The 24,386-nt window shown below is 44.8% G+C and overlaps 1 protein-coding gene across 1 annotated transcript in view; it reads right to left on the bottom strand.

Moving 5' to 3' along the window:
* Positions 1-24,386, bottom strand: part of LOC144174452 (anoctamin-7-like) — a 272,760-nt gene that overhangs the window by 15,441 nt on the left and 232,933 nt on the right. The window contains exons 13-16 of the mRNA XM_077703171.1: positions 24,092-24,243; positions 14,660-14,822; positions 9,314-9,443; positions 369-505 (exon numbers count right to left, since the gene is read on the bottom strand). Of these exons, the coding sequence (XP_077559297.1) occupies positions 369-505; positions 9,314-9,443; positions 14,660-14,822; positions 24,092-24,243 (582 nt within the window). The remainder of the gene's footprint in view (positions 1-368; positions 506-9,313; positions 9,444-14,659; positions 14,823-24,091; positions 24,244-24,386) is intronic.

The raw sequence follows: 24,386 nt of genomic DNA, 5'->3' as shown, positions 1-24,386 counted from the left end.
ATCTGCAGAAGGTTTTCATCTGCAGTGGTTTTCAGTCATAACTTCTAGAAATACTTGTGAATGAGCCAATTGTTACCCTACACAGTGTGCTAGCTGGGTACCTCTTTGCAGTACTTCTGCTAAAATGTTGGAACATCTGCATAGTTTCAGGCATAGCATCCACTTATTTCTGCCATGGGTAAATTTGCTGACAACATTGGCATAGCTGAGGCTTTATAATGGCCCAGGCTTCTGGGCCAACTGTCCTATAGAAACAAGTAAATGCGCAATTTAAACTAATTCTCAACACTTTTCAGTCATTCATTCCTTTTTTTTTGACCAGTCTATGGCAGGCCATTTATCGCACGAAGTGGGGTCTGGGCGTCTACCTCGAATGCGACGACGAAGATGAACCGTCGGTAGTCGCTCTTGAGGTTCCTCCCAAAAGTAGAGGTGAATGCTATGAGGAATGCGTTGCTAACAACGCCGCATACGTTGATGAAGCCAAAGAGGTGAAACCACATCCCTGCGAAAGCAAAAAAAAATTAGGGTAGGTAGGAACATTTGATTATTGCAAGGTAACATTGCTCACCGTTTCATCTCTGTGTAGGCAACATGACATGGGACTCAAATTGCAGGATGTTTCTGGTCCTCGGTGCTAGACCAGCCACATTGGTTACTATGCTCTTTTGGTGTGTATGGGAAGCACAGGAAACTGTGTGTGTGGGTGTGTTTATGGGTGTGTTCGTGTGTGGGTGCATGTGGGTGCGTGCATGTGCGTGTGCGTGCATACATGCGTGTGCGTGTACGTTGTGTGTGTGTGTGTGTGTGTGTGTGTGTGTGTGCGTGGGCGTGTGCGTGCGTGCGTGTGTGTGTGTGTGTGTGTGTGTGTGTGTGTGTGTGTGTGTGTGTGTGTGTGTGTGTGTGTGTGTGTGTGTGTGTGTGTGTGTGTGTGACTCCATCCTTTTTGAGTTCACGCCTAGGGTAGCAAGCTGAGTGCAACAACGTCGTTAACATCGACTTTTTAAAGATAAACATACTCTCCCTCTAAAATGATTGCAATGCAAGCGATGCATAAGAACGGCAGGTGAATTCAGGTTTGTCTACAAGTCAGCGATCACATTATACCATATGATAGAACCGCTGCTCATTCACTGGTTGAAGGTTAAAACTGTTGCAAACAGTGTAAAATAAAATATGGGCAAATTGCTGTTGGGTAATTGTGTAAGTTTGTTACATTAAGCACATGCAACACAGACCAATCATGATAGCACGTGTGGCTTAAATAGTCGGTAATGCCGTCATATCACCTGCTATAACAATCCAATCCAATCCAATCCATTTTCATCCGAGGAACCGTGGCATCAACAGCCACGAGAGACGTGCTGTGATTACCTAGGAATGATATTGTCTATAGCAACACCATGCTGATTTAATCGGAGCGATTTTAAATTACACGCTGTAGGAAAGGTAGCCGTGGACTCGGTGATGCGCTGTGGCTCTCCTACATTTATTCAGGTGCGTAAGGCCCGGCCGGAACTTAGAGAGCGGCGTAGACATGCGACCGCCCCGGAAGCGCAGTCCTGTTTGAACTCCTGTGTCGCGTGACGCAGCCGGGCAAGCACCTAAATAAATGTAGGAGGGCCACAGCGCATCACCGAGTCCACGGCTACCTTTCCTACAACGCCATTTCCCCAGCTGCAGTGAGTGAGGCAGCGAAATAGAGAGAGAGAGAGAGAGAGAGAGAGAGAGAGAGAGAGAGAGAGAGAGAGAGAGAGAGAGAGAGAGAGAGAGAGAGAGAGAGAGAGAGAGAGAGAGAGAGAGAGAGACGTCTCTAGCATTTATAATCAAAAACTAAAGGTTCCTAAGAACTGGAGACTTTGAATACTTCTCGGACAGTGTTTGCTGTACTATTCAATATAGAGCGCAGTTTGACCTTTAGAATTATTCGAATATTTAAAATACTAGGCGAATTTTAAAGCACTGAAAGTTGGTTCCACCTCATCACATGGTACCTTTTGAGCTTTACAGCATGGCTTGCCACCGTCAGTTGATTTTGTCGCGCGACGAAATCGACTCACTGAGGAAAGCCGTGCGGTGAAGCATAAAAGGTTGTAAGTGGTGCGGCAGAGCCAACTTTCGTTGCTTTAAAATTCGCCTACAGGACAAAAGGGGAGACGACTAGACACAGCAAGCGCTGACTGCCAACTAAAGTTTCATTGAAAATAAAGGCGGTTGTTAAACACGTTTTTCAGAAAGAACATATACAAAAGATAGATATAATAGTACCAGTGATTATGAAGTGAGATACCTAATCTCCTTGTCCATTAATTCCAACGAAGGACTGCTGATGCAATATTTTCCCTTTTGGTGGATGACTAGTGCTTAGAATATCTCTCGCATGCGTTGTTCTCGGTATCACCTGCGTGTGTCTAGTCTCCCCTTTTTTCCTGTGTTTAGCGCTGTTTTGTCTTTAAGCATTAAGTGCCTACTGGCCCGCGTTACCAATTTTTACAGTTAAAATTCGCAAGTTTTGAAGATTAGATTTTGAGGATTCGCCACCATAGTGCCGACGGACTAGCTTAATAACGTTTCACGTTGATCACACAAAAATTAACTTGCAACTTCGGCAACTTAGAAAACGTAATGTGTCACCTTGGGACACACCGTTAGCGACAATTTTGTACTTGAAAGCTGGAATAATCAGTTTGCTTCCATTTTAGACTTGTAGATATTTGTCGCCGAGTCATCTCAAAATTCATCTCAAAATTCATCTCATCTCAAATCTTCCTTTTCGCTTTGTTATTCCACACAGACGAGCTCATGCTTATTTATAAGCACCCATACTCATCGTCATGTTGCTGTGTACTAATTTATTTTATAAGACCACACCGTACGAATTACCTTTGTGTGTTCGCGAGCAAAGCAATAATCACTATGTACATCTCTCTACCGAAGTTATGGCGCCTGTTGAAGAAAATGGTCTTGTCGGCGAAATTTTAAAAAATAACCTTTTTTGCGCTACTGAAACGTGAAAATTTTGGTCTGCCGGTGTGCTGTCTGTCTGTCTGTCTGTCTGTCTGTCTGTCTGTCTGTCTGTCTGTCTCCACATTGAGCCGCCTGGGTAAAAGGTAAAATAATTCTTGAATGAGACATTTATGTATGCAAAGTATTTCAAAGCTGCTAAATATGGTAGCAATGTTCATACTTAACATAGTTGATCAAAACGAAACATTAGGCATACTAAAACATCCATACGTAAGTGATATTTGCAGTGTTCTTTTGATTAAAAATGCATGGATGCCTCATCCTTGCGGGAGCTCTTAAAAGAATACAGAAAAAAATGTTTGACCCAGAAATACACAAAGCGCCGGCGCGCGACACTATAGCCCTCATGGCGTCATTCCAAGAAGTTCAACAGGTACGAAATGTTCGAGAAGATGGCGCGAGCATTGGAGCGCAGTAAAATTGTATTGACCTAAGCAAACCCCCACTGTGTTTATCATGGGGGCAGCAACGGAAGGGAAAGAGTGTGAGAGGTGAGGGGGAAAGAGAATAGAGGCATTTACTTGGCAGGGGCAGCGGACGACTATTGTCTTTCGACGACTTTTGAGCAGATACGCGGCCAATTTTTAGTGCACAGCAGTTACACGTCCGCTACTGCGGTTTGGCGGCTTCGTTGGCCTGTAACCAGGCGAACGAAGGAAACACTGAAGACGGAACAAAAACGAAGGAGGAAAGTGGGGCGAAAGTATAAGGGAGAGGACGGTATGCCGTGGCGACGCTACAGAAGCCCAGCACGCGCTGCGTGATGCACGTACATAGGTCCTTCGGCGTCCCTCTCGTTGCTCCTTTCTCATTCAATAAAGCAACTCTCTCTCTCCTACTCGTTGCGCGGCTCATTCAAACCACGTGACATTTGCGCGAGAGGTTCAAACACGATTTGCAGCAACATGCTCGGCGGCGGTGACGTGCGGCGAGATAACGGCAGAATAGCGCGCGCCGCCGCGCGTTCGGTGATTACGCGATCACTTCCTGAGACGCAGCAGGCATGCGCCGTGACTGAGAAGACTACAGTTCGCGCTGCGCACAAATTTTACATTTGGGAGTGTAGTAATCATCAGTCATTTTTGTGATAGCATATATCCCGAGGTTAGAGCTGGTGACGTCGTGCTTCATTAATGGCTTCAAATGTCATAATAAATGTAGTAATGAAACCATGATCTCAACATTTTCTGAAAGCACGCACGCGACAATTGTCTTCATAACCTGTAAGAGACTTCTGGACCTACGATCCCTTGCCATGCCTTATTTAGCTTTATGATTTGTTGGATACTTCCGGGTCTGGGATTTTTTTTCGGTTTAGGAGTCGCTGCTGGTCTCTCCACACCACGTCGTTTCTTTTCATACCCCAAAGACGCGGGTTCGATTCCCGGCCGTGGTGGCCTCTTTCCTGATGGAGGGGAAAAGTGAAAACGCCCGTGTGTTCGAGATTTCGGCGCACTTTGAAAATCCCCAGGTGGTGAAAATTGATCCGGAGCTCTTCACTACGGCGCGCCTCATCACCTGTGTAGCTTCGGCGCGTTAACCCCACAGTCAATCAATCAATCAATCAATCAATCAATCAATCAATCAATCAATCAATCAATCAATCAATCAATCAATCAATCAATCAATCAATCAATCAATCAATCAATCAATTTCTTTTCATATTTACGTATATGTTTTTTTAACCTTGGGGAGGGTGAGGAGGGGGGGTGTTGACAGTGTTCGGCTCCAGCTCGCCATTATTTTCAAGCAGCCGCCGTCTTCGACAACGAGGCCACATTTCGGCTCACCGTGATATCGGGTAACGCGCAAGTTGCGCAGCGGCAAATTTGATAAACTGCCGTTTATTATGAACAATTTAAGTCGCCCCTCCTTCCTCGCATTGCTTTCCCCTGTCTTGGCCTCCACATTGGCCGGTGCCATTGGGCCACGTCACTGCGTCACTGCAGCTCAGATATATGCTTCGTCTGATGCATGCCATGGAAGAGCTGCAGAAGCAACAGGGTGTACTTGAGTTTCTCATTATTCCCCTCAACTGTCAAGCCAAAACGCAACAGTCAAAGTGAGGAGGTTTTGTAAGCGAGGTTTGGCTCTTCCTATTGTCAGCGGTCACTTTAGGACAGAGTAGAGTGACTGCATATGCTCCCTACGGCCTCGCCTAGGTGAGCTATATAGAGGAATGCTACGGTGTGTTCCGGACTCTAGTTCCTTAAATGGTGTGCTCGGCAAGCGCGACGGCGTAATGGCTCTAGACAGGTCCGCGTTAATCAAACGATGTGTATAATAAAGACTTCCTGGGTTAGGCTTGTTACGTGTTTTTGTTATCAAACACGAAACGCAGAAATTGACAACAATGAGGAAGCCTTTGGGGGGAAATGCGCATGGTCTCATATTAGAGATTGCAATAGTAAACATCGTAAACTGTAGGGAAGACGTGCCGTGGGTATTTCGAGCGAGGGTCCTACCATGACCTATTATGAGAACCACGTGCTGGTATCGTCGCACCGCCGTGCGTGTATACTCGCGCTCTGGTCGACGTGCATGAGCATAAAATGCGTGCAATCGCAATGGCGCGCAGAGACGGCTGTCGGCATAAAAATGCGTCAAATCAATACTTTTTTCCTGGCGCCATAGCTTTGTCTCAGTGGCGCTCCGGAGATCGTTACGGTACGTGATCTACACGATACACGCAAGCAACTTCCACGCCGTTTCCATGGTGACTTATGAAGTCGCATCGCGTGCATCTCGCATAGAAAGGCTCGACAGTTTTTGTTTCCCGAGCCGTTTCTTGCTGGCACTGGCGGGCGGAGCAGACGCTGGAAGACTGGCGATATCATGTCGGGCCACTACGCTGGGTGGGAGGTGTAGTACGTTGTTGGGAGCAAAAATGAATGTATTTGCACGTTGCGGCCCAAGTAACTATTTATTAATTAAGCAACTATCGTAGAGCTTGCTTGAGGTCACATTGCCTAATTGCGCTGTAAGGCGTTCTTTTGAGGGAGCCAACACAAAAGCCGAATTCAAGCTGAGATCGGAAAGCCACGATGTCCAGCCTAGGAGCGGAAATCGATAACTTCCTTTGTTCGGAGCACTTTAAATTCGGGAGCCTTTAACGCTATGACAGCTTGTGATGTATTTACTCCGGTATAACAATTGAAAAACCTCAACGCGAACAGGTCGCTACACTTCCGCCTACCACTCCTGTCGTTACTGAAGGCAAAGAACAGGCCGCCCTCAAGCAGACGTTTACTCATCAAAGCTTTGCTCTGATTGACTGGGGTGCCCGACGCCCGCTCCACTCACATAGTCTTCTCACCACACTCGTCTCGCGGCGTTGATTCGAGACCTACGGGAGTATTTATAGCATGCTAATTACGGAAGTAGCGAAGCATGTTTAAGCTAGGAACGTCTATGTAGAGTAACCAGGGTGATTGACCAATCCTTTCAGCCACAGTAACAGAGAGAAGAAGGAAACGATGCAATGTACGGACAATCGCAGTGCCGGACACGTTTCTGTACGTGTGTTCTGTCTCTATTGCGACAAACCCTGAAGCTTCGACCTCAGCGGCAGCTGTGAGCCATGGCATCCCGCGGGAGTACGCCTCAGAAGATGTGCCAGGTTACAAATACCAAGCTCCGTACGGCAAGCAGAGACAGGTGTTCGCTGGAGCTATAGCTTGATTGTGGGGGTTTAACGCGCCGACGCAACGCAGGCGATGAGGCGCGCCGTAGTGGAGGGCTCCGGATTAATTTTGACCACCTGGGGATCTTTAACGTGCGCCGAAATCTCGTACACACGGGCGTTTTTGCTTTTCGCCTCCATCAGAAAAGCGGCCGCCGCGGCCGGGAATCGAACCCGCGACCTCGTGCTCAGCAGCGCAACGCCTTAGCCACTGAGCCACCGCAGCGGGTGCTGGAGCTATAGGAACCCCCAGCTAACATGACACCAACCTAATAGTTACGACGCGAAGATTACACGCCAGACGACTATATCCATCTCGTGGCATAGTCTGAACACAAGAGGGTATAAACCACAGGACATAGAAGCTCGGACAGCTTGAAATAAAATATAATGCTTTCATGATCCCACACGGAGGCAGTGCTAAGTGTATTCCTTAAAGGGACAGACAACCGATTTTTGTCGAGTATATATTCTCTATACCAAATGAAAGGGCATCACTTAAAGCACCTTGACGAGAAACGGTTTTGCTGATAATGCCCTAGAACTTTTTAAATCGAAATTTTTAGATCTGCGAGCCGTATGTGTCCCTCTCAAAAATGATGCTGGCAACCATGACATAGAGTAGCTCGGCAACATGAAAATGAAAAGCGATATTTAAAAACTTGTCCCCAGCTAAAAAAGTTTGAATCGCAGGCTTTCCTGTTCCGTTATGTGTTTTTTTAATGCAACGGTCTATTGTGCACGAATGCGCCATCTGTTGGGATAGACGATAGGTAGAATCTGGCTTCACGTTGTGGAGGTGGGAAGTTCGATTCTCCCCGGGCGCACCGTTTTTTTTTAAAGCTGCCGTTGGTGTATTTGGAAACTGAAATCAAATATTTTGGCAGAACAAACGCCTCTGCCTCAGGCAGAATCGTCAAAGCTCCTTCACTGGGTCTGTTTACTGAACGCTGCCATTGATTCTGGGCATGGTGGCTCAGTTAGCCACTCTGAGAGCAACCCAGCGGCGGCGGGCGGCGTGTCTTTAGAGAGTTCAAAATAATGTTTAGAAATACATATACAATTTAACCTTGTACAAATACTTGTGTTGAAAGATTTTCAATACGCAAATAAACGTTTCAGCAGTTACAGTAGCTGCTAGGTTTGCAGGTCACGTGACAGGGACACATATTGTAGTGCCAAGTTTCGACACTACGAACCGCCACCCTTCCGATTTCAGAAAGTTTGCTGCCAAATTAAAATTATTTCCGCCGATTTGTTTAGAAATTGCCTGTGGTTACCGGGCTATATAAAACGCTGGCTTTCATATGAGCTAGAGAACATATACGCGACAAAAATCGGTTGTCTGTCCCTTTAACTTTTTCTTTAAACTCATTTTTTGGTAAGCAACAAAAACAGCATCGCTGTAAAATATAAATTAAAGATTCGCATGGCGCGGGTACATATTGTCACGAAGCCAAAGACGACGCAGTTCTCTTCAAGGAAAACAAGTTTATTGGAGCGAACTTGTGCTCCCCTAACAACTCAAAGAACACACAGGCGGCGAAGCGGCAGTCAACGAAGTGACGTGCGCTAACGAGCGTCGGCAAGTCTAATACCGTGGCGTCTGCTTTGCAGGCTTTTTATCTTTCGGCGCGCGTGGTTCTCGAACCGTCGATTTGCATCCAGAACATTGTAGATCAAGGAAGATTATTCTACGCTAGTGACGTTAGGGCGAAACAGTCTCCTTATCTGAATGAGATAGCCCGTGCGGCATAAAAATAAAGAATGGAACACGCGCTTTGCTTGGGACACAGATAACAGAGCCTGGCGCGGCCGAACAGTAAAAACAAACAATAAATAAACAAACCCGTACATGGTTCGCGGCAATATGAAGGTATCCCAAGTGAGTAAGCGAATCAACGCATACTTTCGTCGCTTCAGTGTTGGTGCAGAAACGTTGAGTGTTGTGATAGCACTTCGGGAAACAGATATACTAGCTGTAGCCGCAGAATTAAAAAAATAATACGCGGAACATTGAGGGGAACAAAGTGAGTGAAACTTATTACAAAACTCTTTCTGGTGAGTATCAAATTAGTTTTTTGCGCTTTTATTTGGGGAGGTAGTGTGTAGTTCATTCAACTCATTATGCATATAGTGCACTTTGAGACACATGGCTTATTTCCAAGCCCGAAGGAACAAAAAACAGAGTAGGCGACCTGAAAGGGCGCCTACAGCGACAGTAACACAGGCCGCTGACTGAAGCAACGCGAAAGGTCGTGGTAGAGACGTTTAGATAAGTCAACATTGTTGGCTCCCAATACTACCGGTAACGTTATTAATGAGGAGCAAAAAAGTAAGAGAACACCTATTTGTAAATAGAAACACACGACACGCCTTGCTTAAGCCTGGCATTGACGAACGGCTCGTGCGTGTGTGCAGGCCAGAATTACTGGTATTGGTGGCATTGCCGATGAAGTACATATATATTTTTCTTTTGTCTAGCACCGTCAGTTTCTAAGGTTATATTTTCAAGTTAAGGTTTGCGCAGATTAGAAGCGTTAATGAAACCGCACTCGCTTCGAGGCTCTAACATTATTGGTGCTTGGCTTCGCCTTCGCTTACCGATGTCGTCATCTCTGAAGGGCATGGGTCTTCGGTTTAACCACAGCAGCCGGTTGGCGTCGATCCTGAGGTCGAACATGTTGTACAGCAGTGCCAAGAGCGGTGCCAGCGGGAATGAAGCAGCGAACAACTGTTGAAAGAAAAATTGGCGTGCGTGCATGGTTGCCTCCAAAGCAGCAATAAAACGTATTTTAACGTATTTTAAACGTTTTTTAGCGGTCTGTCGATATTGCAAGTATAAGCGTGCCCAGGAAATTTTTCACGCGGTTTCCAACATTCAACGAATATCAGAGCTCTACGCAAAGCACACAAATTACAAACCTCGCTTTCAAGGGTTTCATTTCAGCGATTTACGTAGTTTATCTGTGTGCGATTTGTATGCCATGGGGACAATCACTGTCCCCAGCGGAGGCGGGGTAGCGGTAATAAGTGCAAGGCGATAACAAAAGAAAAGCAGAGCCAACATTCCCCGTCAACCGCAGACGGTGCTCATAATGATGGCTATGATGATTAACGGGGACGTATTTAGGAGACATGATCATAGTAGGACGGTGTATGGAGGATGAAATAGTGTAGTGGGGGCCTCGTCCCGTACGGGATGGATGGATGCATGGACGAAATTTTAGCTAGAGCCAGGCATACAACAAAGTCGATGATAGAAAATGACAGTTAAGCCTCGCGATCCACGAAATACCGCGCAAAAGCGGATTTTTTTTCAACCAATTTTTTTGTTGAAGTCACGGTTTTGGTTTTGAGCGACTTCAAATTTCCCGCTCATGCCACAACATAAACCGCTGGCGGCAGCGTCTGTAGCAACGCGCGGTGCGCAGTAATTATGTCCCAGGGTTTGCTTATAAATGACTTTCTGTCGGTGTTGCATAGTAGTGAGGCATCCGCATCGCAACGAAGAAAACCCAGTGTGGACGCCGGCCCCGGAAGAGTTTTTTTCTCTTTAGTGGCTGACAAGAGGCTTCATGCGCACAGAGGCGAAATCCTCGTTGGAGCACCGCACAGTCCTCCTTGTGAAGGTGCTAGCCAGAACGTAGGATGTGAAGATAGAGTACAGGTGACCCGTTTTTACAGGTTACAGTCATAAAGTTTCATACTAATATATACAAGAGGGAAATCTAGCGCAACTGTCTAGGTTAGCCGCGCTTCAGCGAGCGTCTTGTTATGTACAGGGCAGGCACGTTCCCTTTGTCCTTGGCATGGCTCATGAACAGGCTCTAAAGTTGTCTTTGGTCGCCAAAAAGCGTCAATAATAATGTAAAATATTAATCAAATTTGTTTTGTTATTATAAAAGTAAAGCTACAAAAGGATTTATTTGGCAGTGATTATTTAGAAGCTTCATGCAAGACAAAAAAAAATGATGTTGCCCCTTTTGTTGATTTTGGCTCAAAGACAAAAAAGAAGCCTTGTAGCTAACCAAGCCAAGTAGGCGAGGAACGTGGCTACGCGTGCAATGGCGGCGCCCACGACGGCCCGCGACTGCAGCGCCAGATTTTCCTCTGGTATATATTAGTGTTAAACTCTATGGTTACAGTAGTTTATGAAGTACACAAGTAACATAAACGGCGTTTTTCCGTTTTAAGAAAGATGCGGCTGACGCTTCTTCGGCGTGGTTCACAGGACCAATTCATAGAACCTTGAGCAAAGAGCACTGTAGTAGTTCATGGCTGAGAGTTTGAGAGGTGACACATTCATACGTTTAGGTTACCCGCCACGATTACAAAAAAAAAAGGCTGATCTTGCGTATTCATGGTCCAAATTGATGAAGACTGTTGAACAGAGTGTTGCAGTTTTTGACGAGCGATTAAGTAACACGCTGACCTCTGCTTACGCACGGGGCCTTCTTGCGTAACCAGATAAGCCGCTATACTTTTTATCCTCTCGAAACTACGATTGCGCTTGCAAAAAGTGCACTTTCGCAGGGAGCTAAATTGGCTCTCCGTCATTTCTGAGAATGCCCTTTTACAAAACTGGCTTTGTCACACTCGCCTTTGCAAAAATACGCTTACAAGTACGCAATTCATGGTCAGCATTCGCGAATTCTAAATTTGGCGTTCGCAGTTTTGTAGCGTGCATGATAGAAGTGGCTATTCACGTTTTCGTTTTGCGTCATTGATCGACATTGATTGCTGCGCCGCATAGAGCGCGTGCCTATATGCGAGTGCGCGCGTGGTCAGTTTCTCTCCCAGGCAATGTCTGCGATGAACTTCACTCTCCCGGCTGAAAACAAAATCAGCATGCGCAATTTAACTTGCTGTTGCCTCCAGCGACACGCAAGCCACGGCTCGGCGCGAAAGACCGTCTGCCGAAGCCGCGTTTGTCAAAGCTGTACGCATGCGGTCGATCGTCATTTCCACATTACAAGCTCGGCGCGGCTACGTCACCAAAGGAGGGATGACTTTGCAAATGATTTTGCGTTGTTTGTGTTTCGGACATAAAAGGAGTTAAACGTAACCATAAAAAAAGTGAGGTAGTTAATGACATCCGGAGAAGAGAAAAAGATTAAGGGCAAGGAACATGCTCGAGGCCTTCTTATCTCGATGGCCACTGGTCGATGAGAGCGTTGTCACCATGACGATCCATGGCAGCGCATTGATTGGTTCGCCGCCAGAGCGCCTGTACGACGGCTCGCGTGTGCACAACGTTGTGTGGCCAAAACAGCGGGTGATGCCAACGCATGGGAACGCGCCGCCTGAATCGAACCAAATCGGCCTCACGAGGCGGAGATGTTGGCCGCGTACCGGCCAAGGTCTTGTCATGTTTCTGTGGCCTATGGCGCACGTCTGATGCTAGGTTCGAGGTTTGCGTTGTAAGTGGCCAGATACAATTCTGCGAAAGTGGCTTCCGAAAATAAACTGGCTCTTGACATTTCATTCGTCGCCAAGTTGCAAGGACCACATTCAGAGTAACCTTTTACGGCTCCGCTCCCCAGTGGTTTTCATGCATGGATGCAAAGGAAAGTCGCATGTCGGCCGGTGAAAGGAATTGGAACGTCGCAATGTCCCGCTTGTACAGTTGTTTAAAGTAATTTCTTTTTTCAAATCTCTAGCTTTCATGCGCAATCATCGTCGTTTGGTAAAAGTAGCACGAGGCCGTGTGTTGGTGGAAAAAAAAAAAACGATGTGAAAGGCCAGGAGGTGACGCGCGTGCTTAGGAGAAGCAGACTTTTTGAACAACCAAATTGGCAAAAAAAAAAAAAAGAACTGTTTTCTTAACAGTATAAACAGCAATTCCCGTGAATATTTCCGGAATATTTTGCTCATTATCTCAAAGGGAACTGAGTTTCAGTTGTTTAGTAATATCCTGATTGCTCACTTGCTATTCCTGAATTGTAGAGCTTTTGCCAAATGTTCGTAGAACCTGCCATATATTTGTGCGCCGCAAATAATTCAAATTCGAAACCTGACCTTTCGGAGCAACCGAAATATTTTGTGCAAAGAATATATTTCTTTGCAACTCGCATAAAATCTTTTGTTTGCATTCGAGATAATCTCTTACTTAAAGTTATTTGTGGCTTAGAAACTTTTGTCTTGATGTGGGAACTTTCGACAAGGACTAAGAAACAAAAACAACGCAAAAATAGAACACGAACGAGAGAACACGCACAGGCGCAATGCTGATTCGCAAACATTTTATTCCATTTAACGCAGTGCTTTTTATGGTACGCATCTAACTGTTTCCTTGTTACTCGTGTGAATTAAACATCAATCTAATCATACAACATAAACATTGCTGCCTTCGTTATATTTTTGTTTATCTTGACCCCCCCTCCTCTACTCTCAAGGCCTCTGAGGGTAAAATAAATGAATTGAAATGAAAATGCTCGCTTATCAGCCCACTCGCTCATGGCATTTAGAGCTACCCTTGGATAGAAGACTAGTTCTGAAAAAAAAAAAAATAGAGCGCGACTTAGACAACGACAGTAAAGAAGGAGACTTCTTTACCGTCGTTGTTTAAGTCGCGCTCTATTTTTTTTTCTATCATAATGCACCAACTTGCTCAACAGATTTGTTTAAGACTAGTTCTGCCGTGCGTCCAAGTTTCTACAGAGGTTCAAGCTCCGCGCATGCCCCTACTAACGCGATCGAGTTTCAGTGCCCTATTTTGTTATTTAAGTGGAAATTAGCGTGCTCCAGAAGGTTTGCCCAGATATCGCAGTTTTTATGACTCACCACTCTAAAAAAGTTTATAGCCATTGTAATGGCCAGATGAGGGTTTTTTAGATTAATTGGGGCATTGAACTAGTACATTGGTAGGATTCTTGTGAGATCTTTCCAAGACGACTGCGTCTGCGCGGCGTTCCCAAAGGTAAAAATATCGATCATTAGCCAGTAGTGCTGACGTGCCTTTTAGAGCCAATCACAATAGAGATCACGGGTATACGTATGAGCTTATCAACAACGCGGCAAGCCAAACGAAGATTCTGGTGCGCGGATTGTATCACCGCCCAGTACCTGTCAAGCTTTTTTAAAAAGTTTATTTCATGACGAAGGTTTTGCCCGCCCGTCAGTTTCAATGTTGACTCGGTGCCGTTGATTGGCGCCCTCCGAAAATAAATTTTGCCTTATTGGCTGCCGAGTTTCGTGGCTTCGGCATCTGTTTATAGAACGTGATTGAAACACGTGACATGCGAGGGGTTTTGGTTGCCAATCAGGGGGCAAGAAGCTGTCGGCGACATTCGATGGCGAAGTGGCGAAAATGAGAAATTCTGTTTTGGTGTCCCTCTACAAAGGTCCTCCATGTCAATCAAACACGCGTTTATTACGAGAATGACTGCAAGTATTAAGGTCATACCGGTGAAATGATTCTTTTATGTAAGTTAGCTTTGGAAAACACTGAATGAATGCACTTTTATACCTTTACATATGCAATGCTTTAAGCTTCTGATTTGTACTTTAGAAGGAAATCCCGTGGTTCAGCTTCACCACAGTGCACTAGAGTGACCCATTCATTCCGCCTACATACCAAATTTGGCGAATGTGAACAAGATGCGTATGGTGTCACTGATAAATGTTGTATGCGCTGCATTCGCTATGCAGAACGCCATGCTTGCCTTGCGTGATGCCACAGTGCATACTGAAATTTTAAGTCAGATCATACACTCGACCTCGTCATTAGCCAAAATTTTATTGCTGCCTGCATCGATAGGTCAATCGAGAGCATTGTGGGGGAGCCGAACCACAGGTTTGTTCTAGAGCATAGCACCTGTTACATAGCTTCGTTAGATATAGCGCTGTAATTCAATATTTAATGCCATCTAAGACGAGATTATTGCCAGTGCCGTGTATGCAATGCGTCACTAAATGTATGTACGGGGAGTAACAATCAGCGCTCACCATTAGGTATCCGTACTGGATGATTTTCTCGGCGAACTCGTCCCTGCGAAACTCAGGGTCGTCCTGCTTGTACAGCTCTCGCAGCAAAAAGTGCTGGTCGGAGACCTTCTCGTCGGCAACCCTGTACATGACCCCCCACTTGCGGAGAACTTTCTTCATCAACCTGGAACGAAGAGGGGCCCGATCAGTCGTCAGCGTCCGTGCTATCTAACGTTTTTAGCTATGATACACCATTTAAATTTGCAGGGAATTCTTGTTTACGCCTGTCGACACTCTGCATTAACGGGTGGGGGACGGGTGAAGTGGATTCACGCCGTAACCACAAATGCGTGACACAACCGGTCTCGCACTGCTAGCGCCGACACTACCGTGTTTACTAGAATAGTCACTCGTGCAATTTTGTGGCTGGTGGCTGGATGCTGGCAAAGATATAAAAAATGTATAAGCGGCTCTTCCTGCGTTCACGCGCGACGAGTTGCAGTTACATTAGGGTCGACGCAACGCATATTTAAGAAATTAATAAAGGGATGGATGAACTTTTCGTGCATGACCGTCTGTGCCGTTCGAAGTGCATCAGGTGCCAATCAGCGCTTTGGTGTAGCTATTTATATAGGTTTATGTTAGAATAGTCTCTATTACAGGAAACTGGCATTCCAAGTATAGCAAATGGAGCTTTCATGAATTCTTGTCCAATCTCTCATTGTATATTTCGTAGGTGTGTTTAAGTCGGAAGATAATTGGTCAAAGTTTAGGCAATATCTACAAGCGATGGTGAAGTTACCTTTGGTCTCCAAAGCCCAAAACTAAATAAAAAACACATTTATATCATATCAGCGGAGGCCCGCGGCCGAGTGGTTACGATTCCTGCTTCAGGAGCAGAGGGTCCCGGGTTCAAAATCTCGAACTTGCGAAATGTCAAAAGAAATCTGTTTTACAAATCTCTGCTTGACAGCGAGGCTCTGTGACACCAGTGAAGGACACACAAAGATAAACACACGGCTACGCACGCATAATGACAAACACATGCCGAGGCACAGTACCCCCTATAATAAACCATTGGCCCCTGTGACTGTAAAATCCCTACAAACCTGCTGCTGAGCCTCCAGCTCTTTAGCGCACACGGTGTAACAGGTGAGAATGTCGCTGCTTGTCCATCTCTCTAGCCACTTAATACTGAGTCTAATAAAGAGACCCAACGGTCACTAAGCCAAGTTGATACGGAAGGGTTGGGTTTTGTGTTAAATGTGAAATACAAAGCCACAATGCTCCTGAGATTAAAAGCGAAGAAAACGAAACGCCGAGAGTTCAACCCGCTGCAACAAGACTACGCGCGCGTTTTCCACTTCCATAATCATTGTACAAAAGGAATGGTACTCCCGCATACCATTCGAGGTAATCTGCAGGATGAGCAAGGTGACTGATGAGAGGAACGCAGACAAAAAATTGTGCTCTTTATTCCAAAAATAAACTTAACTCTACCGCACCTCACTTGCTTCTACATTCGTGTTTTGGAGTGTTCGTTTTATTCATTAAAATCACATTTAATTTGGTTACCAAATTCAATACAGAGTGGAAAAAGTTCTACATGGTTTTCATAAACCTTGGCTATAGGCTGCGCACGGTGACCATCTCTCACAAGTCTAATATTGCTGAGCGTCTGCTAAGTGTGTCTGTCATCTTCGCCCGACAAGTAATGCTCAACCCAGTTCGTATACTCAGCGCTGGAAGCCACATGTTGCAGCTTACATAATCGAAAAACAAAAACATGGTCATGTGAGTCCTCTCGATTTGAACATTCACAAGTGGCGATTCACTGGGTGCAATAGCCATTGCGTTACTGGTCGCTTTCGGCGATAAAGATACCTCGTGGCCGTAGGACGCGCTAACATCGCGTGGCCGCCCGGAAGTTTCTTTCCTGATGGTCAGTAGGGAGTTATGGCCATTCAAGAGCAGGATCTCCTTTTACATTGAAAAATAATGGCCTGGTGACATCACAGGAGATCATTGCAGCGTCATGTCGACGTGGTCGGTGCAAGCGGTGATGAAGGTAATACCTATTTTTATTTTGAATGCCAAATTTGAAGGTTTTTAGAGCTAATGATGTTCTGCGCTGTGTGCTTCTTTTTCTGGCGCCGCCGTCAGCTGCGTTGTTTTACAAGATACAGGTTAATGAATTCACCAGCTTTCTGTAACTGAAGCTAATAATAAAGGTTTAGCCTACAAGAATATTCAGATGAGGATATAAATATTTGTTTAAGTTTGTGTCCTCAAGGATTCCGCGTACTGCATGTCCTATACGATGCTGCTGAATGCACCCACGACGAGAGAGCGGCATGTGTTGGCGCCCCTACTACGCGGGGCTCGTATTTCTTCTCGTGTTCGTCATCGTCACCCGAGCATGTACGACGCCAGGAGGTGCCAACCAGCAAGTAACTAGCATCTGTTTGAAGATACATGTGGCATCGAGAGTTTCAAAATCTAGAGGCTTGTTATGTGCGCCAATTTGAGCTCGAAATATAGCTCGCATGATATCAAATGTCTTAGAAATGCCGAGCTACACAAGCATTTATTCGCGGCTCCAATTTATGGGATGCACAACTATTTCTCTGTAATGTAAGCCGAAAAACATTGATCATGACATTTCGGAAAAACGACAGTTAACATTAGCTGGGCTCTCAGCCCTGCGCTTTCAAGCACCACACGGACCTCTATAGCAGGCACATGCTCTATGTCCTATTTTTCATGTTCGCATGAGAACAGTAAACGTTTTAATCACAGTATTTTTGCCAGCCGAGTACAATTTGCTCGAATTAAAGGTATGGTTATGCATTGTTAACATGAGAATTCTATGCAAATTAGGGTTTAGAAAGTTACGCACAACTTCCTTAAAAAAACCCTTAGATTTGGGTCTCCTGAAACTCGATGAGGTATTCTACAATGTGAGATCATCTTCAAATAAACCAGAAATAGTTCGTGATACTAGTTTCGTATCTGGATATCATGACCCATTTATATTTTTTGTGGCAATCTATATTCTAGTGGAATGACTTTGTAATGGCTGCGAGGCTAAAGCTGAAAAAAAAATGAAGGAAACCATTACTAACGCCTAAAACGTGAAGATAGCGAAGCTTTATGCAACCTTCACGACCATCACGAAGGTTTAAGTCCGCGATTGCAGCCGATGTGCTTATTCTCCGCTGCTGCAACGGCCTTTACTCCATCATTGTTGCTACTAGTGTAAGCTTCTTTCATTTTTCTGGAAGTCATAATCATTGAACATCACATTCCTCGTTCGCAAGTGTTGCCACGATTCCGGCGAACGCCGAAGTTTTTTCTGCCAATCTTGGTCCATTCCCCTAACTGGGTATGCTTGGCTTGACAAATGTGCGTAGGAGACGCTGGGCGGTCGTTGCGAGACACGCACATACGAGCGCTAGGCATTTTCTTGGTTTTGTTAACTGCCGAGCGGTCACCGCGAGGCCCACGCTCACGTGCGCGCGCTAGGCAATTCCTTGGTATTTTTAACTGCGGACACGAAAAATTATGATCTGCTAAACAGCTTCGCTGTTAAAAATGCAAAATAAGTGATCGCCGATATGGGAAACTCCTTACGAAGTCGAATTGGACGCACGTCAGATCTTCGAATTTTACTCTTTTACCATACTGCCCGCCACCTTCTGAAACTTCGGTGACTTCCGTATAGGTGGCACAGTGGCTACCGAGGTACAGAACTACACGGAGACGAAGACCATTAGCTCCGTTGAAGGATGAAGTAAAAAAAATCCCGGGCCAGGTCCCCTAACATGAAAACTGGCGATGGGCGAAGCATGCAGTATATAAGTGAATTCTTGGCGCCTTGGCGTTTTTTCCCACGGAGATGAAACCGTTGGGGGGTTAAACGTATACAGCTTTGCTGTAAGTCTCGTGTCCTTGAAGCACGAATTGTTCTAGTGTGAGGCGCTGGAATACGAGTGTCCCTGTGTGTTCTTTTAGTACGCATTTTTGTCGACTGAGAGGAAAAGTTCTAGCTCAAGGCGTTAGAAAAGGAGTGTCCACGTGTTTCAGTACCGTGACTACATAATACAAGATAAGACGAGGACGACGGCAGGAGACGCGGACAGCCCGAGCTCCTAAGGGGCTTCGCCCCTAAAAGAATTGGGAGGCAAGGAACGGACTACGGTAATGCAAGACACTAGCGGCTGGAGGAACATGGGAGACGCCTTCCTGATGCAGTGAACACGAACATGATGATGATGATGTTTGCCATGGAGACGTTGGTCAAACGTAATTGGGGGAATAAAGTAGAAACGAATGCAAATAAAACGGGATGGAAGGATGAAATACGCGCGTGACGCGCGAAATGTCTGCGTCTTCTTGTGCCTACGCCTCATACTATTCACGCTATTCTACTTTGTAAAAATGAGGGCTACTAGCTCCACTACAATTTGCCGTTTATAAGGCCTTATTTTTACCTCGTCGTATCCACATAGGAATGCTAATGCACGCCAGGTCAAAGATGTGGCTGGAATTTTGATTGCAACTGTGAAATTAATTTCAGGCGATATTTGCTCAGAAGTTTGTTTCCAAAAATACGCAACTTTGTATTTTGTGGACTTCCTTATCTGAGTCGACCGTTTATGTTGATGCCGTTGCCCTGCTTCAAACTGACGTCAAACGTCGTTTATTGCGACGACGAAGGAAGTCTATTAGCGTTCTGCAGGATTGAATCGGGCAACATGACCTTTTTTAAAACTGCAATGCTTGTATTTTCGAGTGTTTAAGTACTCTTCTTAAGATATATACCAAAATTGTAGCATGAGGCTCTGTTGTTTCGGTATAAGCCGGCATAGGATAGACTTCTTTGTGACACGGCGGACACAGACATTTGCTGCTGAGCAACGCCTGAGAGCATGTGTCGAGGCATTCTATCTATAATTCAATTATATCGACTAAGACAATCGAGTACTTGACAACTTTGAGAACAGTAAAAACAACTCTAATCGTTGATTTTTACGTTTTTTTACGATTTGCCAGCGCTGCTCGCACCAAGTGTCGGTGGAAAACAATGTGCAGCGTGAACAGAAAGACAAAGAAAAGCAGAGAGAAAAAAGGAACAAAAAAATTGTTGTGGAAACCACAGTGATGGTTGTCTACGGTATGCGAGTGCAATGTGTATGAGAATCACGACGAAACTTTTTTGATCTGGAATAAACTTTATTCATCCATACTGTCGATGTTGTCTTCGCTCAGTGGGAAATGGTCTGTGCCACTTTCTTGCAGTTACAACTCTACCGTAAATTTGAGTAAACATATATCATGCCGCCGATCTTGTAGTCTCCGTGGTCGATGTAGAAATGTTATATAACGGAAGGAATTTTGTCGTCGGTACTGAAGCGGGCCTCCTCAAAACCTGTTTCGACAGATTGCGTCACAGTCTTGGTGCGAATGGTAGGAGGGTGCACAGCCGCTCCGTGTGTGCGCAGTGCGGGTTTAACTCCTTATTTTGTTACAAAGCCTGATTGGCTCAAAGGCGTATCGGGATGAAGGTAGGTAAAAATGCTACGCGTTAATAGTAACCAACAAAAAAATGACAAGATGGCACACTAAGTTCACTGTTCCGGGTCATATCCAAGGCAAACTTTGTGCACTCTGTGAATAAATGTGATCCTACGTAAGAAACCTAAACCATTTAGTACAGCATGTTGTTGGGCTAGTTGGTGCAGCATCATGAAAGTAGAAAAAACTGCGCGAAAAAGACAGGACCGTGACAAGTAGACAGGACAAGCGCAGACTCACAACTAACTTTATTGAAACAATGATTGAAACAACTTTATTGTTTCAATATGACATATATTCTTCTTCATTGTTTCAATAAAGTTAGTTGTGAGTCTGCGCTTGTCCTGTCTACTTGTCACGGTCCTGTCTTTTTCGCGCAGTTTTTTCTACTTTCATGAAACCTAAACCAAGTAGGGACTTATTGTCAAGCCTTGTGGAAAAAATGGACAGTGAGCGTCGCTATACTCACTTGTTCATTCTGCTTCTTTTTACATCTGAAATTGCGGGCCCTGCAGAAATACTATGGCGGCTGATAGATACTGGTGTCTGACTTTGTGAATAAGCGTGCGCACCCTTTTTAGCTGTCATTTGTTGTGCCTGCATTCTCTGTGTTGCACCTCACAACTGTAAATTTCCACGCAAAGACACAAAGTAGTAGTGTAGTAGTGCCCTTAGCACGTATCAAGAGGCTGGCCAAGAAAACAACAACAACTAAAAGAGATAATCACTTGGTTGCTCGAGTAATACGAATATGTTAGCTCAATAGCGCACGGAGTATTCGACATGAGTAATCATTCATTTGCCTGCAGTCAAATAAAGTAAGTGAGTATGTTGTGGCTAGTTCCATTAGCACCATCTTGTCACGTGGCACTGTATTGTATCAGCATGGAGGGAGCACTGGTGTTCATTACTACGCAATAGCCCAACTCGAACCGAATGTAGTATGCAGTATGCAGTAATTACATTTCTAACGCACCCTGATTAATCGCAATTGTGATATTTACGGAATGTAAAAAGAATCAACGTGAATAGCCTAACACCATAATCCATCGTGCTTTTGAAGAAGTGACTAGGCGTCACTTGAACTTATCTCTAGCTTATTTTTTCCGTTGCAGCCAGACTCACAGGACGATTACAGTGACACATTTCTCGGCTGACAACTATGTGCCTCTCCGGAAAGGCCTTTATCACGGGAAATAAGGCCAATACCTAGAAAGTTCTTCTACTTTGAGGAGCAGTTAGTTCAACCAAGATGTGTCAGCTGAAGTGTTTTTTGCTGTTAAAAAAACTCAAATTATGCTATGAAGGCAAGTGCTTTTATAAACGACATTAAAATGCAGTTGAATGCTAAGTAATATACGAACTTAGCGAATTAATACACCTTAAGAGGAATTATTTCAATTCGGCTTCAAAAAGCAACGCCAGAAAACTAATACCAAAAAACTGTGAGGCTTCATCTTTGTGTAGGCGTTCCTGAAATTTTACAGAGACAGGCTCGCAGGCTGGGTTGCTTATTTGAACTTAAAGATCACGGCCTTCAGAGCTTTGTTTGCCTTTCGCATTTTATGTTTTCTTCGGGTTAAAAAAAAATAATAGAAGCTGGCATTTCGTTCCCCCATTTCTCCGTCATTTTTTCTGACACAAGATAGGACGTCACTATTTCAGCGCGAGGAGGCCATGAGGTGCTGGCACCTAACAGAAGGCGTAGAAAACACAGAGTAATTTGCCAGCAGGGTAAACTAACAAAAACCCCAATTTAGGGTTGGTGAAAGCCCAGAAAAGACCACTTGAAGTCCATTTATGGTACAGCTTGCGGTTTTAAAGTGACGCTTTTCTCGATGACTGTAACACGGGGACTTTTGACTGTAAGAAGGAAACGGTAGATCGGACGCACATCTTCACAGATCCTTTGACTGCACTTTGAAGCCGCGGAAAACCACATACGAAAGGAACTGTAACTGGCACGTTGGTATTTTTAGGTGGCAGAGATAGCATGTTCAACGATGTTTTTATCCTGCGTATTTTAAATAAACTGTATTGCATAAAAGTTACCGGATGAACTCATTTAACATTTTCAGGTGCATATCTACTGTCGTGCTCAAAAAGCATAGATTTTTGCACACGCCGCGCCAATACACTTTCAGTTTTCATGATTCGAGACGCCGCATATCAAACAAAATGTACATGCATTGCGGCGATAATATTTTCACTTTCTGAGCTCTTCGTTAAATTAATAAGACCTGTTGCACATATTGGTATATTAGTATTCTAGGGTACGAAATTTACCAACATAGCTAATGTATGAAAACAAATTTTGCTAAGACAACTATTGTCACATTAAAGTGGTCATGGAGACAAAACAGAAGTCTGTCGTGTTAAAAAGACTGCTTTGTTCCGGTAAAAATCATACCAATTTTATCGCGAACTTTTAAAAAATAATCGAGATATTAAAAGGAAGCTGGGAAGCACTCTCGACTCCCAAGCCATTTTCCGGCGATCTCTCTAACACGTAACATAATCGTGCTTGTGGTACTGGGGGCCACCGACTTAAGCTACCATGAAGAAACATGACTGGGTGGTTGTAGTGTGGCCTGTCGTGCTGTTCGATCAGATCACTCGAAAGATAACGAGCAATTAACACACTAATAACTCATTACGTGACTTCTGCCAACATTACTTCGTTTTAGCGGGAAATTTGAGAGTTCTTAAATATTTCTTGAGTTTCTTGAGTTAAAAATGTCGCTCGGGACTGGAATGGAGCTGACTGTGTTACAAAAGGCTAGGTCTTTTAAAATTAAGAAAGTCCTTATTTGACTTTGTGGCCCCTTTGAAAAAAGATGGTACTAGAAACCGGAATATTGGAGCTTTTAAGGTGGTTTTAGGAACACTCGCACTTATGCTTCACGCGTCACGTGTGCTTCTTACGTGCTCATCAGCAAGTTAATGCATGTGCCCGGATCAAAGAAACAAAATTATTCTTACGTAGGTTCCTCCGCATGTGTGTCATGAAACATGAGATTCGTAATTTTCTTGTGCTTGTCATTGCCCTTAACGCTTAGTGAAATTTCCAGTCCAAGAAAGAAAAGAGCCAAGGTTTTGGCTTTTGAATAGTGCGGCAGTGACGCATGCCAAAATTAGAGGGTGCTAAAGCTTCGGTACATTTAATTAAAATTTAAGTACAATAATTAGTACTGCCCTATGTCGATTAGGATTAATGAAGATCATGCCCGTAGTGACGAATGAAATGTAACATTTTTCAAGTATTTACCACAGTTTTGCTCATAGGTTTGTCATACGCGTAACGGAAGCCGGGTCTATTTCCCAAAATTGACACGCCCACGATTTCACCAGGGGGTGTGCATTTTTGGGGGATTTCTTTGTCTCTTCTTCCTTCCATTCTACACATAATTATACCTGCAAACAATACATGCAAATAAAACGTACGTACACATACATACATACATGCAGAAACACACACATACATTCATACACACACGCACACATACATACATACATACATACATGCATACATACATGCATACAATCATACATACATACATACATATACACACACATACATACATACATACATACACAGAATGCCGCCAAGTGGCGAAAGAGGGAGAAATTCGCTCAAAAAAGCGCAGGAGGTTGGAGTGCATCTATTCAGTTAGCGTAAAACTTGTTCAGCCTCGGTAAGATGTTTGGTATCAAATGAGCCGCACATTTTGATTTCACAAACATTCTGGTGTGTCCGCTGGCAGCCACCGGCCCGGACAACTAACCATGTGTGCCCGTGAATGTTGTTCCGGGGCTGTGCAGCAGTGGTGCGTACAGTTTGAGTAATGTGCGAGGCAGCACTCTGGAGAGTCTTACGGCCAGATGACGTCGTAGCAGAACTTCGGAAATGGCTTGACGATCATAAGTATGAGCAATTGCAGGGAAAGCAGCGACATGCACGTGTCGCGGCCCGGGTGACCACACCGGTCTTTAAACTGGTCGCCGAGTCCGAACAGCCCCGACCGGCCCTGGGTTTGGAAAAGGGCAGAAACGATGCCGCTTGCATTTAACACTTGGCTCGAACTGAGTGGAGATACCCCCTACCGCGGGTATCTTTGAACGCAGGGCGCACAACAAGAGTTGAAACTTACGCTGGTTGGTGCATAACTTT

The sequence above is a fragment of the Haemaphysalis longicornis genome, unplaced genomic scaffold (genome assembly GCF_048455015.1).
Source record: "Haemaphysalis longicornis isolate Haplotype H1 unplaced genomic scaffold, Haemaphysalis longicornis Haplotype H1 scaffold_3, whole genome shotgun sequence".
Classification (NCBI taxonomy): Eukaryota; Metazoa; Arthropoda; class Arachnida; order Ixodida; family Ixodidae; genus Haemaphysalis; species Haemaphysalis longicornis.
The sequence above is the reverse complement of the archived record's forward strand: the minus strand, read 5'-3'. Positions and strand labels throughout refer to the sequence as shown.